We start from the raw sequence: 22,771 nt of genomic DNA on the forward strand, positions 1-22,771 counted from the left end.
GGCTCACGAGAGGAAGGCCCTGAAGTACCAGTCCTTAGTCCAGGAGTGCAGGGACAGAGGATGGCAGATGTGGCTATTCCTCGCGGAGATCAGCCATAGAGGGTTTCTGCCAAGGTCAGAATAGATGTTGCTGTCTACGCTGGGCCTTGATGAAAAGAGCAAGAACCAAGCAACTCACAGGATGGGGGAGGAAGGAGAAAGAGCTTCTTGCTGGATATGGAGCAGGCGAGAGGAGTTGAGCTGGAACTCAGGAGCAGATGGGCAGTGACTTGGCCACCACTGCTGACCCACCAACTGGAGAGTGTCGTGGTTAAGGGTTGAAACACTCTATGAAGGCTGGGAGCCACCTGATGGCATCTGCTCCTAACCAAAGGCCATGGTTACCTCATCAGGTAACTGTAGAGAGCACCCCAGTGTATGATGCAAACTCTTTGCCAGGTTCCTGATGACCCTGAGTTTTATCAGACCCAACTGAAATCCTTTTCCCGTCATTGCTCTATTACTACATCAATCTCTCTGAAAAATTACCACCTGATTTCAATCCCAGTTTTTCTATGTCAAAGTAATTATCAAACGATAAACAGCTCTTTAACTGTTCCTCAACTCCCACCAACCCGATTCTTTTTTACGAATCCTTTCATATGTAATCATTCTCAAGTAAATGTATGAATTTATCTCAAACAATTATACATAGGAAAACAGATAACAAGCAGTGCCCTGGGCAATATTCTAAAATAATTCCCCATCCCCATTCAATTAATCTACACAATGACTTCAGATTTACTAGAGTGGGATCTCCTCTGGTTGCCTTTCACAGCTCCAAGTACTGGACCACCATGGTTGCATATTTGCAATTGCTTGAAAATCATCAATGCAACCATAATCTTCTGCCGACACACTTATTGCGACTGGGAGTCAGAACCATTATTCTACGCCTTCAGAAGTAATACAGGAAGTCACTTCTAAATGTTACTCTATAAGCACTGTGTTTATGCTACATGTTACGCACCACAAATGTGTCTGGTGTTAAGGGAAGGTGTATTAATCAATTTGCATACACTCCAGTCATTTCATTGCATTTATAAAAGGCATATTATTGATAAATATATGCTATATTTAGCTATAGCTATAGCTGTTGAGCTTTCAGTGAAATCTTTAAGTAAGCAGCAGTAACAAAACAGGAAAATTAGTGTGACATAACACTAGCACTGGACTAAAGGTACATCTACCTTGATAAACTAAGAGCATCCAGCTGTAAATGTGTTTGACAGATCATAGCCACAGGGAAATGGCAATAGCGAGTAAAATAGTGAAAGAGGACCACAGAGGAAAGGAGTGAGAAAAGGAAGGGGAGAGTGAGATGGATTAAGTACAGGTTGATCTTGCAATTTTAAGTACTAAGTTTCCAAATGGAGGCTGGAGGCACGTGCCCCTGAAGGACCTTAATACGTCTTCTTATATATAAAAGGAAGAAAAATAGGTGCCCAAACCCCTGCCTGCAACAGGCATCAGGTCCATTCTGGAATATGGGGCCTATAACTTCTTCAGAGCTCCAGAAAAAATTTTGGCTGTCCAGGCAGTCTTGAGGAAAACTTTGTGACTTATCAAACTGTCACTTAGGGGACAGATATTAGCCTAGAATCAGACTCAAAGCTCCCCTAACATAGGTTTAAGCTAAAACCTATCATTCTGTCCCTGATTTAAAGGTCATAACTATCCTAAGACAACCCGAAGGCTTGGAGGGTGGAGGGAAAAGTGGGAGAGGAGATGAAATCTGTCTAGAACTCCACCTGAATTGAGGAGTGAACAAAAAGGATTTTGAATTCAAACCGAGCTGTTTGTAGAAGAGTTTGTATAAATAGTGTATTTCATGCCGGACATGATGCACTGGATTAGTCCCTGTTTACAAACTCTATTTAAAGTAATCTCCCATTTCCACTGAAATCTCAGAATAGAGCCTCTAGATGAATGGTTACCAGCAGGAAGCTGCAAGAGAATGCTGACAGCAAAACCGACAATGAACAACTAACAATTTCGGATCACTTTGCCAACTGCTACTTAGGAAACCACTTTTAAACTAGGCTGATCTTGCAACATGCTATTAAGCTGACTTTGATATGCACAGAAAAACCTTGAATGTATGCATGTGCTTTTGCAAACAGCACCTTGCCTGGAACATCTATTTGCAACCAATAGCAATGATATCACACAACAGATGGTCTGCAGGAAACATTCCTCTTCGTGACATGTTCTATAAAAGTTTAAAACATACATCCTTCATTGTTATCTGATTTATCTTACAATTCTAAGGCAAACATTGGTAGCATATTAGCCAACTGTAATGACAAAGACCAGGATTCAGACACACAGAAGCTGTTTATTAACATATCAACAACTAGCAACAACTACAAAACCCAGATAAGCAACTGAATATTTCTAAATTCATCGCATAAATTTTAGTCCTATTTCAGCTATTAAAATAATCAGAAGGAACAGAATACCTTTATGGCAGATTTCAATCGACAGTAACAAATTGCAGCAACTTTGAATTCTGCATGCTGAAATGCATGCTGAAATGATTGGGCGTCTAAAGGAAGTGAGCTATTGATCACATCAGTGTATGTTTCCGTTAAATCTTCAGCTTTTATTTTCACCACATTGGTGACCACATCTTAGAAAATGCTATAATTACAACATTTGCATATCTTCCAAAATGATTACCACTCTTTTAAACTACTCAAAATGTCAGAGCAACACCTTATGCAAAATTGTTCTGCTTTTTGTTGCTCTACCATTTCTCTTTCTAGTGAAATAATAATTAGTATTGATTGGCAAAGTTATTTTTAAACAATATCCCCCAAAATAAATCTCCTTTAAGAATTAATCACTGAAGAATATTTTGATGTCTAAGACAGAGAGGAACTATTCAAAAATATTTAAATTCTCTTAAAGGTTGATTGAAGATTGAACTGAATGCATTACATTCTTTCCTCAAAGGTTAACAGAATAATTAAATGATTCAAGCATTTGTTTTGCCCTAATTTCAAGTAATATGCTGCTACTGAAACCATCTGCTGCTGAGGGAAAGAAGGTTAGGTATCATAGAGTTATAAAGTCAGAGAACAGAAACAGGTCCTTCAGTTCATCTAGTCTGTGCCAAACTATTATTGCTCTTACCCCACCCTCCCGCCACCCTATCAGGGATAGCGTTCTTCTTTCTTGTCCTCACCTACCACCCCACCAGCCTCTGAGTCCAGCATATAACTCTCTGCAACTCCTGCCTTCTCCATCAGCTTCCCACCACCAAGCCCATCTTTCCCTACCCCCGGCTTTCTACTTCCTGCAGGGATAGCTCTCTACACGACTCCCTTGTCCATTCATCCTTCCCCACTGGTCTCCCTCCTGGCACTTATCCTTGCAAGCAGAAAAAAAGTGCTACACCTGCCCCTAACTTCATCTGTGAGTCTGTTGGGATCATATACTGTGCCTGGTGCTCCCAGTGTGGCCTCCTGTGTATCGGTAAGTTCTGACCTAGATTGGGAGACCACTTCATTGAGCACCGTCTATCAGAAGAATCAGGATCTCCCAGTGCCCACTCATTTTAATTCCACTTCCCATTCCCTTTCTGATATGTCAATCCTCTACTGCCGCAATGAGGTTGCACTCATGTTGGAGGAACAACACCTTATATTCTGTTTGGATTCCTTCCAACCTGATGGCATGAACATCGATTTCTCTAACTCCTGGTAATGCCCCCCACCACTTCATCATTGCCCATCCCTTATCCCTCTTTCACCTTATCTCCTTGCCTGCATATCGCCTCCCTCTGGTGCTCCTTTCCCCCCTTTTCTTTCTTCCATGGCATTCTGTCTTCTCCTGTCAGACTCCCCGTTCTCCAGCCCTGAATCTCTTTCACCAATCAATTTCCCGGCTCTTTACTTCATCCCTTCCCCTCCCAGTTTCACCCGTCACCTTGTGCTTCTCGCTCTCCTCCCCTACCTTTTAAATCTACTCAACTTTCTTTTCTCTCCAGTGCTGACGGGTCTCGGCCTGAAATGTTGACTGTACTTTTGTTTCCCAATAGGTACTGCCTAGCCTGCTGAGTTCCTCCAGCATTTTGTGTGTATTGCTTGGATTTCCAGCATCTGCAGATTTTCTCTTGTTTATAATTCTGCCTTGTCACATTCACCTGCATCTGGACAATAGACACCCAGGACCCTCTCATCTATGTACTCAATACAAATTTCTCTTAATGCTGAAATCACACAAGACGCTGGAGATCAACTGATCAGGCAGCATCTATGGAAATTAATAAACAGTTCATGTTTCAGGCTGAGATCATGCTCTCTTTACCATCTTAACAACCTGTGGTGACACTTCCAAGGAGTTATGAATCAGTATTCCAAGATCCCACCATTCCACCACACTACTCAGTGCCCTACCATTCACCATCTAAGTCTGACTCTGGTTTGCTCTCCCAAATTGCAACGCCTCACATTTGTCTACATTAAATTCCATCCACTAATTTTCAGTCCATTTTTCCAGTTGGTGCTGGTCCCACTGCAAGTTTTGATAGCCTTCCTCACCTATACCCCCATTTCTCGATGTCATCCACAAATTTGCTGATTTAGTTTACTACATTTTTACTCAAACGACAAACAGCAATGGCTTCAACATTGATCCCTGTAGCACACTACTAGCCACATGCCTCCAGTCAGAGAGGCAACTATCTACTGACACCCTCTGGCTTCTCCTGTAAAGCCAATGTTGAATCCAATTTATTTCCATATCCTGTATGACAACCCACTGAACCTGCTTGACCAACCTCCCACATGGTAACTTGTTAAAGTCCTTGCTAAAGTTGATGTAGACAACAACCACTTACTTTCCTTCATCAACTTTCCAGGTAACTTCCTTGAAAAATTATATAAGATTGGTTAGGCATGACCTACCATGCACAACGTCATGTTAACTATCCCTAATCAGTCCCTGTCTATCTACTTATTAATATATCCTGTCCTTATGAATTACTTTCAATAACTCACACACTACTTACTTCAGGCTCGCCAGCATGAAATCTCCCTTCTTATTCTTGGAGCTTTTCTTGAACAAGGGAACAACATTAGCTATTTTCCAGCACCTAACCCGTGTCTAAGGAAGTTTTAAATACCTTTACTGGAGCCCCTGCAGTTTCTGCACTAGCCTCCCACAAGATACAAAGGAACATGTTATCAGGCCCTGTTCATTTACCTACCCTAACTTGTCTCAGTCAGTAAGCACCTCCTCCTCTCTAATCCATACATGGTCCCATGACCACACTGTTATTTTCTCTCAGTTCCATAGACTCTGTGACCATCCTGTAAGTAAATACAGATGCATAGAAACTCAGCATGTCAGACAATATCTATGGAAATTAATTAACAGTCGACGTTTCGGGCTTAGACCCTTCACTAGGACTGGAAAGGAAGGGGGAAGATGCCAAAATAAAAATGTGAGGAGGAGCGGGAGGGGAAGAAAGACAAGCTAGAAGGTGATAGGGTCTCAATATCTCTCGGAAAAAAACAAATTTCTTCAAATCTGTTAGCCTTGCATTTTATTCTGATGAAAACATACCAACACCATGTGATGCACCATCAATAACTCATTCTGAGATGTAAAGGCGAGATATTGGCTTTTATTGACTGGAAGAAGGAACAAGCAGTGGTTGACCACCATACTACATCCTGAGGACTGAGAGGCCGGGCCCAGGCCTCAATCGCCTTTATACAGGGGTCTGTGGGAGGAGCCACAGGAACAGTCAGCAGGGGGCGTGTCCAGACAGGTATATGTAGTTCACCACACCGTGCTCTCAAAATATCACTTTTGAAGGCCTCCCACTTACCCAGCATGCCTTTGCTAGAAAGCAAACTATGCCAATCCACATTTGTCAGATCCTTTCTGATACCATCATAATTGACCTTTCTCCAATTTGGAATCTCAACCCAAGGACCAGACCTATCCATAATTATCTTGAAGCATGCCTGACCAGAAGACTACGCTAGCTAATGGGTATGAATTTTGAGCCTGCTTGTGAGCAAAGAATGATTTGGGCAACAATTGTTTTACATTGATAGAAATACCTTTTATGTTCTATCGTGTATAAACAATACACTAAAATAGCCAGCTTGATTCTGCAGATAATATTTGGCCCGTGACTCTCTTTGAAATAGGGCTGGCAGAAGTTATAACAACTGCTGTTTTGGGGTCAAATTAAAATGGTAGTCTGGAAGGTTAGGCACATTGAAGCATGAAGACATAACCTTTCAATGAACCACAAAGGCACACATTTGAAATGTTATATTTAACAAATTCCAAATTAAAGCAACCAAGGGACTTGACAGATATTTCTGTTGAAATTGAAGTGCACACAAGAGCCTTGTAAAGGAATGTGTTATAAAAAAAATAGAACTAACCTATGTCATGCAGTTAGAAAGTATATTACTGTGCAAGTAAGTGTCTTAAGCTAGGGTGCCTAAGACATTTGCACAGTATCATAGTAATTTTATGCACTGCACTGTAATCCTGCTACAAAACAAAACAAATTTCATGACATATGTGAATGATGATAAACCTGATTCTGTTAAGGGTCTCTATTGTGGACAGGGAGAGGGGAATCATGTTGGGAAAAGGGGAAGACAGAGAAGAGGGATCAGAAAGCAGCAGAGAGGCATTCCATAATGATGAATAAACCAAATGTTCGGAACCAAATGAGCTTGCCTGGTCTCTCAGGGCTGGGTGAGTCTACACCCGCGCCAACCCCCAACCCTGGCACTCTTCCGTGCCATTTGTCCCACAGCCCTCCTCTGGTACTCCACCCTCACCATTTCCAATATCCTTTGCTCCCACCAGATATACAAATTCAGTCTCCTCTCCACTTTGACAAATACAGTATCTCACAAAAGAATTAGGCACGCTAGCCCCATATATATGTGCCTAACACTTTTGCACAGCACTGTACTTTCCAAGATTTTTATTGCAAGACACTGGATAATAAAATTAAACAACTGGATACTTTAAGAGGAAGTTAGCACCTATTTTGATTCTCCAGTAGGAAATAGAAAGAGACCGTATTGCACGTTATTTCTCCAGATTAATATTTCTCAGATGCTGCATTTTGGAATTAAAAATATAGAGATCAACAATCCTTTTCCAATTTGCATTGGACCCAAACATCATGGGCTTCAATGATGTTTCAACAAGATGGTCCCTTTTAACATTGTCATATGGTTTTACATTTGGGGAATCACTTGGTGTATTGTAGCATGCACTTCTTTTACCTTCTACCTGTCATGACTGAAACTACAAGTCCCCTGCAAATATCCAGGGTAAAATGATTTATCTTTAATTCCTTTCATTCATCAATGACAACACTTTCCACAGAGATACTGAAATGGGATTGGTGTTCAATACAATGTTTCTTTGGGATTAAAAATTATAGAGATCGACAGTTCTTTTCCAGTTTGTATCTCATCCAAGCATCATGCGCTTTCATGATGTTTTATCAGGATGGTCCCTTTTCTTTAGGCAGTCAGGTGTCTTTATATTTGGAGAATGGTTAGTTGAATTGTAGCATGCACCCATTTTGCTCTCCATCTGTGATAACAGAACTTCTCAGAAAATACAACAGGATTTCTATCAGAATGCAGCTGCAAAAGAGTAGCCGGAAAACTCCCAATTTAGTGGTTTAATGCTTTTAAGATGGCTTGAATCCTCATCTCACCCATTCACCTGAAGCCGGAGGTCATCAAAAACTTAAGAAATATATAGCGAACAGAGTTTATTTCAAGTGATTTATCATGTGGTCTTCTTTTTGATTCTAAGTCAGGGAGCTTTCCGTTTCAAGGTACAATAGAAATATGGAGAGAGTTGAATGCAGATTAACCTTGTTCTAATTTCATGATTGAGAATGATTGAGGTTGTGAACTTCTAACATCCACACACCAGGTGATAAATCTATAACAAAATTTTTCCTTCTTTGAAAACTGAAAACATTTACCCATTGAAGGGCTGTGAATTCCTTTATTCCCAACTCCCCAACAACACTGGCAGATCCTCTGATAAGTGTGCAAAGGACAAGGAAATCTATGTATTTTATGATAACCTTCAGCCCACACAGGATGTTTCAAAGTTGTCTCATGATTATTTCCAGATAACTCCCAATTCCCCGAAGAAAGATAACATCATTTTGAAATCACACTAATGCAGGAAATCACGCCTCATTGCTTTTTATTCTAATTTATTCAATTTTTTTGGGGTTGAGGGGCACTGTTAGTAATGTTAGCATCATTGTCAATCCATAACTGCTTAAGAGAAGGCAGCAGTGAGCCACTGTGGTGAAGTTCTCAACTGTTGAGATATTGCCAATGGGGAGTTGCAGGACTCAGTCCAACAGATACTGAAGAAACAAATGGCATATATCCTTCTGAGGACGATGTGTGGCATGGAGGGGAACCCAGCAGTGGTGCTGCGTTCAAGCAGTTGTTGCCCCCTCCTTCCTAGTGACAGAGGCACAGTATTTTGGAGGTGATGTTGAGATAACCTTGGTGACTATTATGGCAGTCATAGTTTTCCAGTGGAGGAAAGAAAGAATGCTTCAGTTGATGAATGGGCGACAGGTTCATGACTGTTGTTAGAATCGTTCTCATCATGCAGTGAAACGTGCTGGCTCGCACTTTGTAGATTGGAAAAAGGCTCTGATGTATCAGGACATGCTGCAGGATACCCTGTTCTTGTAGATACAGATTTACTGTGGATGCCCCAGATGAATATCTGAACAATGGAGACCTAGAGAAACACTCTGGTGGAGGACACAGTGGAAGATAACTGGGTCCATGACACTGTTCAGAAGCATTCCTCCAGTGGCGTTCTTAGGTTGGGATACAGTAATTGACTTCTACCAAGCACATCCACATTCCTTATGGTGAGGTTTAACTCAGCCCATTTGACAACTTCCTTGATGACCATTGAATTCAGGTTTGCCCATGCTCATTAGACCTACATTTGGCCAAATGCTACCTTGATAGAAGCACTTAACTGAAGTACATGAACAATGAATATAGTTTTTATTTAGTATGATTATATGAAATTCCAGATTTTAAATGAATTTAAACAATAGATTTAAAGTCAACTATCTGAACTGTAACTAATCCAGTAATTTAACCACCTTCATAATTAATTACTACATGGTACAGTCGTCATCCCTGCTTTCTTAAGGTGCCTTACCAGTGCCCAATTCATATTTATTTCTATTAAGGAAGTGTTCAAGATTATATGGAAGAAGAAATTTGATCTTCTCCCTCTTTACAAGGATGTTGCCTGGATTGGAGGGTGTACCTTATGAGAATAGGCTGAGTGAACTTGGCCTTTTCTCCTTGGAGGGTCGGAGGATGAGAGGTGACCTGATAGAGGTGTGTAAGATGATGAGGGGCATTGATTGTGTGGATAGCCAGAGGCTTTTCCACAGGGCTGAAATGGCTAACATGGGGGGCATAGTTTTAAGGTGCTTGGAAATAGGTACTGAGGAGATGTCAGGTGTAAGTTTTTCACACATAGAGTGGTGGGTGTGTGGAATGCACTGCCGGTGGCGGTGGTGGAAGTGGATACAATAAGGTCTTTTAAGAGCCTAGGGTTATGCACTAGGGAAATTCTAGGCAGTCTCTAGAGTAGGTTACATGGTCGGCACACCATTGTGGGCTGAAGGGCCTGTAATGTGCAGTAGATTTCTATGTTTAATTGAGGAGTTAACCTAAAATCAGGCACATTTTCAACCTTCCTTCAATTTTACTCATTGTGAGGGATCCATTTTGCCCCAAATGCCCCTGCTTCATTTTTCTGGTGAGTACCTGCAGCATGGTTTGGTCAGATTACTGGTTTTTCTGCTCATCCAAAGTGAGCCCATCAATATTATAGCTGTCTCCACACGCTCGAGCTGAATGGTTATCAGACAGAGCATAAATGAAGCTCAGTTTTCATTACTTTAGCTTTGCTTCACATGACCAATGACCAAAAACAGCCTCAATGATCCAGTCCAACCAGGCAAAGATAAGACACGGAGAGGAATTCAGTGTTGGAAAGCAACATTTTATCCTCAAATGCTATCAGTCCAGTTATTATTTTCTATGCATGAGTTCTCTTTTTCAAATTAAAGGAAGCCCTTTTGAGAAATCAAAATTGCTTGCGAAGGATTTTACCCTTCTTACTAATATGTTCAAAGTTGTGTTTATTCTGACTGATATTATGGTTATGTAAGAGGCATATTAAGTTGAATTTTAATGCAGTAAATTTGGTGTAATAAGGCTGTCCAGTTCTTGAAAAGTGAGTACAAGGAGTAATTATTTAACAGATTGTGAATATGAATAATCTATATTTCCACAGAGAACACCAGGCATGTTAATTAGGAAGTGTGTACATATTTAGGTTAGCTTGATAGCTGTTCATTATTAATAGTGATGATTCGTGTGACTGTTGTTAGGTTTTTTATTATAACTGTATGATTGCATCAGTTACTTTGGTTAATTCGTCTAACTATACAGATCCCAAGCATGTCATTTATTAATTTCCATTAATTTCCCATAATGTTACGCTGACCATATAACCTACTCTAGAAGCTGCATCTGGAATTCCTTCACTGTCTAATTTTGTGTCCTTCTTTAAAAAGCCTCTTAACCCCCACTCTCCCATCTTGTTAACTAAGCTATTAGTTACTACACCACATGTGGTGTCCTGATGAAGCGTTCAGGCCTGAAAAATTGACTGTTTATTCCCATCCACAGATGCTGCCTGACCTGCTGAGCTCCTCCAGTACATTGTGTATTACCCACCTGCTCACTCCCTTTAACTTAACATCCATATTTTCCCCTCCATTTACATCTCTGAAGTAACTTGCAAAGGTGTCAGCAAGGCAAGCAGTGGATTAGTTCCCACTAGTGCTTCACTTAAAATCGACACCGTCAAATTTTGGAAGTGGACATGCAGGTGTAACTATATTCTGCATGAAACTGAACAAACAACTGGGCATGGCCATAAACATTTTAGTGGAGTCAGCCTCAACAATTAGTAAGTTCAGTACAACATTGTGGGCTGAAGATTCCTGAATCTAGTGGCTAACGTTGATATTTATTTCCTGGACAATGCAACCCCATCAATAAATGTGATAGGCCAGGTTGGCTGTAAGCCTTTAAAATAATCACCTGGATTGCAAAGAATTTTAAAGGTAATTGAAAAATAAATTGTGCCCAAATTTCTCATTAATATGCTACTTGAAGAGTGAAAATCTTACAGTGGCATTCAATAGATTCACTGGCAATGTGGATTTTAAGAGTTTCTGAGGCTGTTATGTTCCTGAGCAGTTAATTATTTTGACATATTGGCACAATTAAAGTTTTATGAAAGCCTTACTGCTATTTGTTTGCAAGGTTTAACCAGACCAATGGCTGCTCAGCAATTCATTTCGATCTCCGGCTATAATGGTCATGGTTTTCTTGTGGTTAGATGACCTTTCAGCACTCATTTCCTTTGAAGCACATAAAGGAACAGGTCATTAAATGGGAAAACATGCAGCACTCATCAACCTTCACCAAATATCATCATGTTTTGTAGCTGATGCAACTAAACTCATAATGTGTTCTCTGAAGTTTATTGCATGCACTCAGTGACATTTCAGCAAGGCTGGTGAAAGGGCTTTAGCTTGCAGTTGTGTGCATAATAATAAGGCAGCCAATCTATTAGATCTAATAAGTTTCAAACAACTGCCAGTCAAGATCTCAATTACACTAATGAAGAAAGTCATACAATTACCCTTCAAAAATATTTATTGAACAGAAAATACATGACAAGAATTCTTCAGCTGGCTGTATATTGAGAAACATCAAGGACATAGGTCAAATCCCTTGAGCAGAATTCTCCTGAAAAATTCTTCTTGCACTGAACCTAAGGACCAACGAATCTCAATAATAACTCGAGGGGGAAGAAAAGTCTGCAGCTTCGCAGCAGTGCAGTGAGGGTCATGGTGCACTGTGAATTATTTTTAAAAATATGTGCACACACCGCGCTGTTTTTTTATCAGTCTTAATAACATCCTTGCAGCGTTGGTGATAGTGAACTTGAACAATTTAAAGGCATCCAGCCACTGTCATCTCTACCTGCTTATGAACCAGAAGTAAACAGATTTGAAGCAGGCAGTCAACAGGCTGTGCAAGAAAGGTAAAGTTTAAATACAGACAGGGCTGCTTCTCCATCTCAATTTATTCTGACCTCTATAATTTACAGTGTTGCATCAAGCTGTGCACTGTTGAAATCCAAGCAAAGCTTTTTAGTTTCATTGTCACAATACAAACAGATGGCTTGTTGCTCTGCTCTGTATTATTTATTGGGCCAGGTCACACTATGGTTAGCCAGGAGCTCACAAAACAACTGCTAGTTGGTCTTGTTGCATGTGTCACCAGAAATAGTTAAAACACCGAAGGTAGTATGCTCTCCTTCTACCGTGGTCTCTCCATTCAGTCATCAGGTCAACAACTTTACCTGAAGGCTTGGATTCACTGTGTCTGACCCCAGAAAATTTTCTAGCAGCCATAGCTGCTGAGACCAGTATGGCTTCATTTATTTCATGAGGGGTGGCTGATTTGAATTAAAGAGGTGGGTTTAGATTTTTTTTATACAGACAGTAACAGCTTCCAAGTGAGGTAGTGATTCGCTTGTATTTCTTCCAAACTTGCACACTGCATTAGGTGTTCTCAATATGGTCTCTTCTACAATGAAAAAGCCAAGCACAGAGTGGGCAATTGGCAATAAATAATACTGTAGAAGCTAGAATATGAAAAGTGAGAAATGCTGAAAGAATTCAGCCAGTCAAGCTTCTTCTCAGAAAAAAACACAACCAATTAACTATTCAGCCTGAGGACACCACATCAGAACTGAGAAAGGGAGAAGAAAATTCAATTGTTGAGCACCTACTCTCAGAACACAGGAATGACCTGGGGTATCCGGAGCCTGCCACTTCAATTCCCCATCCCATTCTCGTTGTGTTCTCTCTGTCTGTGATCTCATTCACTATTACAACAAGGCCCAACATAACAGCTCATTTGTGTACACTACAGTTTGCATTTGTTGAAAGTTGGAGAATTCATTATTGAATTCTCCAAATTTAGATAACTGTCTCTAATGTTTCTGTCAGAACTGTCCATTTTTGCCTGCCATTTTTCCATCAATACAAAGGGGCATAACTTTAAGGTGTTTGGAGGGAAGTGTGGAAGGATGCCAGAGAGTAGTAGGTGTGTGGAATGTACTGTTATAGAGACTTTTAGATAGGCACATGGATGAAAGGAAAAAGGAGGATTATTTGGGAGTTAGACTGATTCTGGAGAACTAATAATGTTGGTCACAACATTGTGTGCCGAAGTGACTGTACTGTGTTGTACTGCTCCATGTTCTATTTTTCTCTTCCCTTTTCTTCCTCAAATGTATATTCTGCCTTGCTGGGCATTTCTGACTCCACAACCATAGCAGCACACTATACAAAGGAGCTTGACTACCTATTTTTTTTAATGGTCTTTTTATTTTTTTCAACCATATATAGGAAAAATTCCTTTTCCTCAAATTATTGCCCTCCCCATCTTGTCTGCCACACAGATAAACTTGTTTCTCTCTTTCTCGAGTCGAATGAAGGGTCTCTCAAACCTGAAACACTAACTGTTTTGCCTACATTGATGATACTTCACTGATAAAGTTTTTAAGCATGCACGGCTTTTATTGCAAATTTAAAGCATCTATAGTTTTTCTTGAATTTTGAGAAATAATTAATGCAATTTTAACCATATAACAATCACAGCACGGAAACAGGCCATTCCGGCCCTCCTAGTCCGTGCCGAACTCTTAATCTCACCTAGTCCCACCTACCCGCACTCAACCCATAACCCTCCACTCCTTTCCTGTCCATATACCTATCCAATTTTACCTTAAATGACACAACTGAACTGGCCTCTACTACTTCTACAGGCAGCTCATTCCACACAGCTATCACTCTCTGAGTAAAGAAATACCCCCTCGTGTTTCCCTTAAACTTTTGCCCCCTAACTCTCAAATCATGTCCTCTCGTTTGAATCTCCCCTACTCTCAATGGAAACAGCCTATTCACGTCAACTCTATCTATCCCTCTCAAAATTTTAAATACCTCGATCAAATCCCCCCTCAACCTTCTACGCTCCAATGAATAGAGATCTAACTTGTTCAACCTTTCTCTGTAACTTAAGTGCTGAAACCCAGGTAACATCCTAGTAAATCGTCTCTGCACTCTCTCTAATTTATTGATATCTTTCCTATAATTCGGTGACCAGAACTGTACACAATATTCCAAATTTGGCCTTATCAATGCCTTGTACAATTTTAAATTAATCAGCAGTGGCTTAAGTTTTTATTTTAATTTGTATATTCTGTTTTGCATTTCTGATAAGGCTGGGACCAAGGATTGAGTCCTAGGGGAGAACGGATAGTGACTCAGAGGCAGAGCAGATGACCCACAATAAAACAGGTGGTTTCCTCTATCTGCATATCAAAAGCCAAAATTAGATGACTATTAGCTTAAATGTATTAAAAAAAAATAGAAAGCATTAGTAACCCTCAGTTGGTCAGGCAGTATCATAGAAAGAGAAAGAGAGAGAGAAGTTTCAGGTCAAAGAACCTGGAAAGAGAATAAACACATTATTTTTAAGGTCCACAGAGAATGGAAAAGAGATGGATCTCCTTGAAAATGTGAGGCTAGAGGTGCAAGGTTGAAAGGTGTTGATATACTCATTGGCTGACAGGTTAATGAAGGAAGTTAGAGAGAAAGAATGCAAAGGAACATTGAAAGACTGGAATGCAGAGACACTGGAAATCTCTGTGCTTATAGAGAGAGAAAAACTGAATCAATATTACAGAAAATTGTGTTTTTGCCTACTATTATTATTATAATTATTGTAGTAATAATTTACAAGGAGCCAAGACATCTTTAATTGATTTACAACTATCAATGTTTGTTAGAGACATTGGATATTTGATAATTACATTCAATTGATATCAATGAAAGGTTGGTATTAGCAATGTCAACAGAAGCAATTTATGATTCAAGATAATAATTTAATTTTAGTTACCTTACTATACTAGTGATCACGATCTTCAAGTTAAAACCCCATTCCATACCTTAAAATGTAAAGAAAAATAATGAGGTAAATATGGAATGAAAAATTTAAATCAGGAATGTTGATTATGAAACTAACAGTTAGTGATAAAGAAACTGATTCCCCAATGTAATACATAGAATACAGGAGTTGGAATCAATCATTTGACCTTTTGAGTCTGTTTGGTCAGTTTGACCAAAGCTGATTCAGACCTCAAAAACATATTCCCACTTTTCCTCATATTCATTTATTCTTTTTGCATCCAAAATTTACCCTATTCTTTTGAAAACAGTGAGTGACTAGGCTTCTGCAGCCCTTTGATGTTAACCACCCAGAGTGAAGAAACGTTTCCTCACGAAAGCCGTACGTCTCTCATCTTGTACTTAAGACTGCAACTGCTCATTCTGGACACCCCAGTCAGAAGGAACAACATGCTCATGGCTCATGATCTCGACTATCAGAGTTTAATAAGCTTCAATATGATCACTTCTCGTTCTTCTCAACTTCTGTGAAAACAACCTAATTTCTCCACGCAGTCCAGTCCCGCCATCACAGGAATCAATCAGTTGAACTTGCACTACATTCCTTCTACAACCAGGTAAGGAGACCAGAACTGCACACAATTCCCCAGAGGTGGTTTCACCATGCCTTGTGTAAGGTTCCACTGTCAACCTTGTTCTTGTACTCAAACATCAAGAAGATTTGGTACTTGTGTGAGAACATCACTTGAGTACCAAATTTCCATTCGATTCCTTCACTTCATATTACGGGGAAGCAACTTTACATCCTTGAATGGATTGACCGATAAATCCAGATCCATAGAAATGTGGGAAGGATTCCATGAAAGTCAAGAAAGTCACCTTACCATTCCAACTTTAACTGGGAGATGGACCATGCAAAACTAACTTACTATAACAAGGATTCAGTAACAACAACAACAAAAGGCACACACAACCAATCTGTTTGAACAACATCATTTTTCAGGAATATCTGTGTTCTGGTGTCTACAAATTAGTTAGCCACTTCCTGATATATAAACATTGTCAGAAACTAATACTTTCCTGCCAGCTTCCATGCGCGCCCATCTTTGAGACAGAAACTAGTTTACAGAAATGCTGGTACTGCGATGTTCAGACAGGAAAGCTGACCTCCGCATCCTCACCCCCACTGATTCCACATTCCACAAAGAGGCAGGATATGAAGTGAAGCAAGGATTGCAATACCTCTTTGATGCATTCTGCAAATTATTCCTGCTGTTCTCATGCATCAGTATTGTTGAATGCCACGTGAAGACTGTGCTGAGAGATGCAAAAGCACAGGATGTACACTGGGTGGGGTATTTCCACCACTAAAATAGGCTTGGTTACTGTTAGCAACCCAAAGTTGCATGGTTATAGGGCATTAACCATTGATTTCATTAATATAAGAACCAGCCTTAAAACTAAATCCAAACGTAACTTACAAACAAAAATCAGTCTTGAAATTACAAGGACAGAGGCATAAATAAATATAGCTGTCTGTGAAGAGAACAAACTATAGGCAGATAATGGGAGGCCATGTAGGAAACACACTTTACAAATACAGATCTCAACAGATATGTACACAAAGAGATCTGTTAAATTATGAAGCAAAGACATTCTCATATACTGTACTTTGGTGAAATGTACAGATGACAGAGCAAGATTAACTGTATCACATTGAAATTACTACCCTGAAAGGGAAGTGTGATATTCATTGATACCAAGGAAACAACAAATGTAATTCTCTCCATTAGAACAGGCATCAGAAATAACAGAGACAGAACTGTGCACCACAGATAGAGAGACATAGCAGACCGAGGACATTTGATTATTCCAACCCCATACTAAGGCCAAGGTAGTTCCAGTGCCTTTTTTGCCACTTGGTAGATGTCATATTTCATCTGTGAATCAATGTGATTGGGGCATTTGTAGTTCTGCAGAAAACTGTGGAAAATGATCCTTGTGAACTTCCTCTGGACTCTCTCCAAAGACAACACACCCATTCTGAGATATGAGGCCTAAAACTGCTGACAAGTGCAGCCTGACTAGTGTCTTATAAAACCTCAGCATTACTGCCTTGTTTTTATATTCCATTCCCCTTGAAATAAATGCCATCATTGCATTTGCCTTCTTTACCATAGACTCAGCATATAAATTATCCTGGGAATCTTGCATGAGGACTCCCAAGTCCCTCTGCACCTCTGATGTTTGAATTTTCTCCCCATTTAGACAATAGTCTGCACTATTGTTCCTTTCACCAAAATGCATTTTCATACACTTCCCAACACTGTATTCAATCGGCCACTTTCTTTGTCCATTCTTCCAATTTGTCTAAGTCCTTTTACTAAGAAATTGCATTTAATCACCTGTTTGTTTTTGTATGAATAAAAAATAATAAAACAACTTGATGTTTTGAGTTGGGGGAGATGCATCTACCTAGTGTCCCTGTACTTGTGCTGTTAAATCTATAGCTCTGAACTCTGAGCGGCTCTCACAACATTACAGCACCATTATTGAACTGACTGAGCTGCTGTCAGTCCTGGTTTAATGTGAGTGAAAACAAAATACAAGGTAAAATTCCACTTGATTTTGTCCGTAACAGTTTATTTCTCTCAGATGCTTGTCTATAGCAGTGATGATACCAGCAGTCATTGGATAAATTTTATCATTAAAAAAGTCAAACTCAATTTTTGTTTACAATTTTTTTTGAATGAAGTTGACTTGGACTCAGAAGGCATTGTGCTTTGACTTGTCTATCTTTTGAACAGTTTAGAAGAAATTCACAAACACTGGTCATGAAGAACTAAACTGTTTCTGGTTAAAAGTTGTCATGTATCTCATTTACTTCTATCTGGTTAGTTGGTTGTTTTTTTCTGTCTGCTGTACAGTCCTAAATCAGTGATTATACCGGTCAAACATCTTTGTTGAAACATGGTAGTTCACATTAACATTCTAATAGCTTGTGAGGACAAAACACAGAGTTCCAAAATATATTTCTTTTCCTTAGTTTTCTGTAGACCTACAATGCCCCAATGATTACATTGGCCATATAGTCATAGAACATCTCAGCACAGAAACAACAGGCCATTTTGCCCAACATGTCTGTGCTGAACCATTAATCGGTCTAGTTCCATCGATATACACCCAGACCATAGCCCTCCATGTAACTATCTGGAATTTCTCTTACAAGCTGAATTCAAACCCGCATTCACCACTTTCACTGACAGCTCGTCACACACTCTCACCACACACTGAGTGAAGACATTCTCCCTCATGTTCCCCTTAAACCTCTGATCTCTCGCCTTTAACCTATGATCTCTAGTTGTAGTCTCACCAAACCTCAGTGGAAAAAGTCTGCTTGCATTTACCCTTTCTATACCCCTCATAATTTTTTATCCCTCTAACAAATCTCCCCTCAATCTTCTGCACCCTAACCTATTCAGATTTCCCCAATAACTCAGGGCCCCATATCCCAGCAACATCCTTTGATAGAATGCCGAGAAAATATACATTTTTTCATACAGATAGGTGACCAAAACTGTACATACTCCAAATTAGGCCTCAGAAACGTATTAAACAATTTCAACATAACATTCAAACTCCAGGACTCAATACATTGAATGAAGGCCAATGTGCCAAAAGCTTTCTTTACAACCCTCTCTGTGATGCCATTTTCAAGGAATTATGGATCTGTATTCCCAGATCCCTCTGCTCTACCACACTCCTTGGTGTCCTACCACACACTGTGTAAGAGCTGTCCTGGTTTGTTCTCCCAAAGTGCAACACCTCACACTTCTCTGCATTAAATTCCATCTGCCATCTTCATACCATTTTCTAACTGGTTCACATTCTGATGCAAGTCATGACAGCCTTCCGCACTGTCCACTACACCCCTAATCATGAATGGTAGGCAAACAAGAAAAGTGATTAAAACATTACTAGTACAACCGGAGAAATACCCATATAATGGTGAAGAAATATCATATGGGTCTTTGGATGAAGTATATTTGAAAGTGTCTTTCAGCATTACAACATCTGAAGTTGTCCAATTGGTCAATGCAATCTACCCAGTAGGTACATAGAAACATCAGCAGTACATCTTGACCCGCCAGTATTTTTGGCCACACCATTTAACTAGATTGTAGATGATCAATGATCAATTCTATTTACTTCTCTTGCTTCTAAATGTCTCAATACCCTTAAAATCCATTGGTAGCAGAATGTAAAAATCCTTCATGCTACCAATGATAATGAAAATTCACTAGGGCAATATTATTGTAGAGAAGAACTGATTTGAACCAGCGTGTGGGGCATATCAGCTTTGTTTACCAGATGTTGGCCTGTGACTTTTATTATCTGCAAGAACAAAATATCATGCCCCAATGCACTTTCATGTAGTTAAACTGGGGATTAAAAAGTTCTTACAGTTGTATAAAAATCTATCAAGACCCAATACTTTTTTATGTACCTTTAATATTTGGATAGCTATCATTATGAGTTGGTAGGCACCAGACTATTACAATCTTTCACTGTGTGAAGTATCTGCAATTACACAGTTGAGTTATTAAAATAAAATCACCCTGATATAATTGACAATGCTGTGTCGGATTGTGGTGTTTTAATCCAAGGTTAATTTAGAAGTCAGAAAAGAGGCACAAAATGTATTGCTTCATGATCATGTTATTAAGAGTTGATAGACAAAGGGAAATTGAATAGAACAATGATAGTGTCTACTAGTTGAAGAGAGAGAAACTAAAAAGCTAGAAAGAATAAGAATTCACTGTTGCGTTCAGCTATTTTATACCCAGAGATAAGGAAAAAATCCAATCTAATCTATAGATAAGAGTTAACCAATCAGAAAATACTTCTTCAATAGAGCACTACCAAATGAACCAATAACAAAGCACTTGTTCACTGAATGCAGATCAAAGTTCCAGACCTTTTCAGAATTTTACCTTGTATAGTTACAGGAGGTGTATGAACTGTTATGTGCGTACTATAGCCATTAGGAATCATAATAAACAGTTACTTGTATATTTATTTTATTTATTGACACAGAACAAAGTAGGCCCTTCAGGCTCTGTAAGCAATGGCACCACCACCCCTGACAAACCCAATTAACCCAAATCTAATCAAGGGACAATTTACAATGACCAATTAACTTAATCTGAGGCCACAAACCAGGCACGCCCGGGATCCTCTTCAGTTTGCGTATAAGGAGAAGGTGGGAGTGGAGGATGCTATCACATATTTGCTGCACAAATCCCTCTCTCACCTGGATGGGGTCAGTGGTGCTGTGAGGATTACATTCCTGGACTTCTCTAGTGCCTTCAACACCATCCAGCCCAAGATCTTAAGGCACAAACTAACGGAGATGGGAGTAGACTCTCACATGGTGGATTGGATAGTGGACTACTTGACAGATAGACCTCCGTATGTGCGGTTGGGAGACTGTAGGTCTGACACGGTGGTCAGCAGCACAGGAGCGCCGCAGGGGACCGTGCTCTCTCCGGTCCTGTTCACCCTGTACTCATCAGACTTCCAATATAACTCGGAGTCCTGCCATGTGCAGAAGTTCGCTGATGACACGGCCATAGTGGGGTGTGTCAGGAATGGACAGGAGGAAGAGTATAGGAAACTGATACAGGACTTTGTGATATGGTGCAACTCAAACTACCTGCGTCTCAATATCACCAAGACCAAGGAGATGGTGGTGGACTTTAGGAGATCTAGGCCTCATATGGAGCCAGTGATCATTAATGGAGAATGTGTGGAGCAGGTTAAGACCTACAAGTATCTGGGAGTACAGTTAGATGAGAAGCTAGACTGGACTGCCAACACAGATGCCTTGTGCAGGAAGGCACAGAGTCGACTGTACTTCCTTAGAAGGTTGGCGTCATTCAATGTTTGTAGTGAGATGCTGAAGATGTTCTATAGGTCAGTTGTGGAGAGCGCCCTCTTCTTTGTGGTGGCGTGTTGGGGAGGCAGCATTAAGAAGAGGGACGCCTCACGTCTTAATAAGCTGGTAAGGAAGGCGGGCTCTGTCGTGGGCAAAGTACTGGAGAGTATAACATCGGTAGCAGAGCGAAGGGCGCTGAGTAGGCTACGGTCAATTATGGAAAACCCTGAACATCCTCTACATAGCACCATCCAGAGACAGAGAAGCAGTTTCAGCGACAGGTTGCTATCGATGCAATGCTCCTCAGACAAGATGAAGAGATCAATACTCCCCAATGCCATTAGGCTTTACAATTCAACCGCCAGGAGTAAGATATGTTAAAGTGCCGGGGTTAGGACTCAATGTATTTAAGTAAACTACTTAAGAACTTTTTAAAAGCTATTATTAATGCTTTTTGAGAGGGTGATTTTAGATGCATATCATATTTTTACTGAGTTATGTATTGTATGTAATTAGTTTTGCTACAGTAAGTGTATGGGACATTGGAAAAAATGTTGAATTTCCCCATGGGGATGAATAAAGTATCTATCTATCTATCTATCTAATCGGTACATCATTAGACAGTGGGAGGGAACTGGAATACCCGGGGAAAATGAAGACATTCCATGGGGAGGACGTACAGACTCCTTACAGAATGGTGCCTGAATTGAACTCTGAACTCTGGAATGCCCCAAGCAGTGCATGCATCATATTAACTACTACACCACCATGAAGTCCATGTGACACCACAAGCTCAATAGTTAGATCAGGGTCATATTTTCTCAGTACCTGCCATGAAGCAAACACTATTCATTCTCGTTTTTACTCCTGTGAATAGCATCTCCAAGTTACTTCTAACATTAACAGTGGCAAAATGGTAATTAATAATTCCCTATAAGGCTGTAAATTTATTTATGCTGCCTGACAGTAATCTCTCAGTATGCTTGATTAGTTTAATCCTCATTAGAATTAATCCTCATTCACTCTGTTCTTACATATAATAGTCACTTTACAGCCTTCTTAGGTTGCCGCATTGGTTGCTTTTCTCGTCTGAACCCAGTTAACGTCCCCTGCATTATTCAATACAATTAATTCACAACATAGCAGGTAATATCTATTAAAGCATAATTAAAGGACAGCAAGTAGTTTGCAGGCGAAGATGATCTTTGAAAAACAAAGTGGAAGCCTGGGTCTTGTGAAGCTGTGCAGATTTTCCTGCTATTGATCAATACAATTCTTTGCTTGGAAATCTAATGGCAGTGGTTGTAAGCTGCAAACAATAAGCTTAGATTTAAGCCCAAACTGTGAACATTCTGCCTCCATTGTTGTGCCAATTATGCTGCAGCATTCAGTATGATATCTTGCCTCACAGTACTCCAAAGTTTTTCTCTGTCAACAAAATGAATGACGCTCTGCAAGAACAAAAAGCATTTAGAAATGGCTGCAAAATAACAATGGTAACTTTTCAAACAATTTGTTTTTACCTTGGGCACTTTTTGAAAATAGTTATCCATATACACACAGTTGCCAGTTTATACAGTACAACAGCTCTTAATGCAAATATCTAAAAGCCAATCAGAGGCACCAACTCAATGCATAAAAGCGTGCTGACGTGATTT

General features: G+C 39.9%; 1 protein-coding gene across 12 annotated transcripts in view; it reads right to left on the bottom strand.

Annotated features, from left to right (window-relative positions):
- LOC140725132 (alpha-(1,6)-fucosyltransferase) overlaps positions 1-22,771 on the bottom strand; it is an 839,166-nt gene that overhangs the window by 285,627 nt on the left and 530,768 nt on the right. For 5 of the 12 annotated variants that reach the window (XM_073040189.1, XM_073040197.1, XM_073040196.1 and 2 more), the window contains one exon: positions 15,168-15,216. The exons of 6 other annotated variants lie outside the window; for them this stretch is intronic. Coding sequence is in view for 4 of the 6 variants with exons in the window: in XM_073040197.1 (XP_072896298.1) it covers positions 15,168-15,214 (47 nt within the window). In the remaining 2 variants the exon portion in view is untranslated. Of the gene's footprint in view, positions 1-2,501; positions 2,523-15,167; positions 15,217-22,771 lie in introns of those variants that run through there. One more of the 12 variants, XM_073040195.1, reaches the window with a different exon arrangement.

Source organism: Hemitrygon akajei, chromosome 3 (assembly GCF_048418815.1).
Source record: "Hemitrygon akajei chromosome 3, sHemAka1.3, whole genome shotgun sequence".
Lineage (NCBI taxonomy): Eukaryota > Metazoa > Chordata > Chondrichthyes > Myliobatiformes > Dasyatidae > Hemitrygon > Hemitrygon akajei.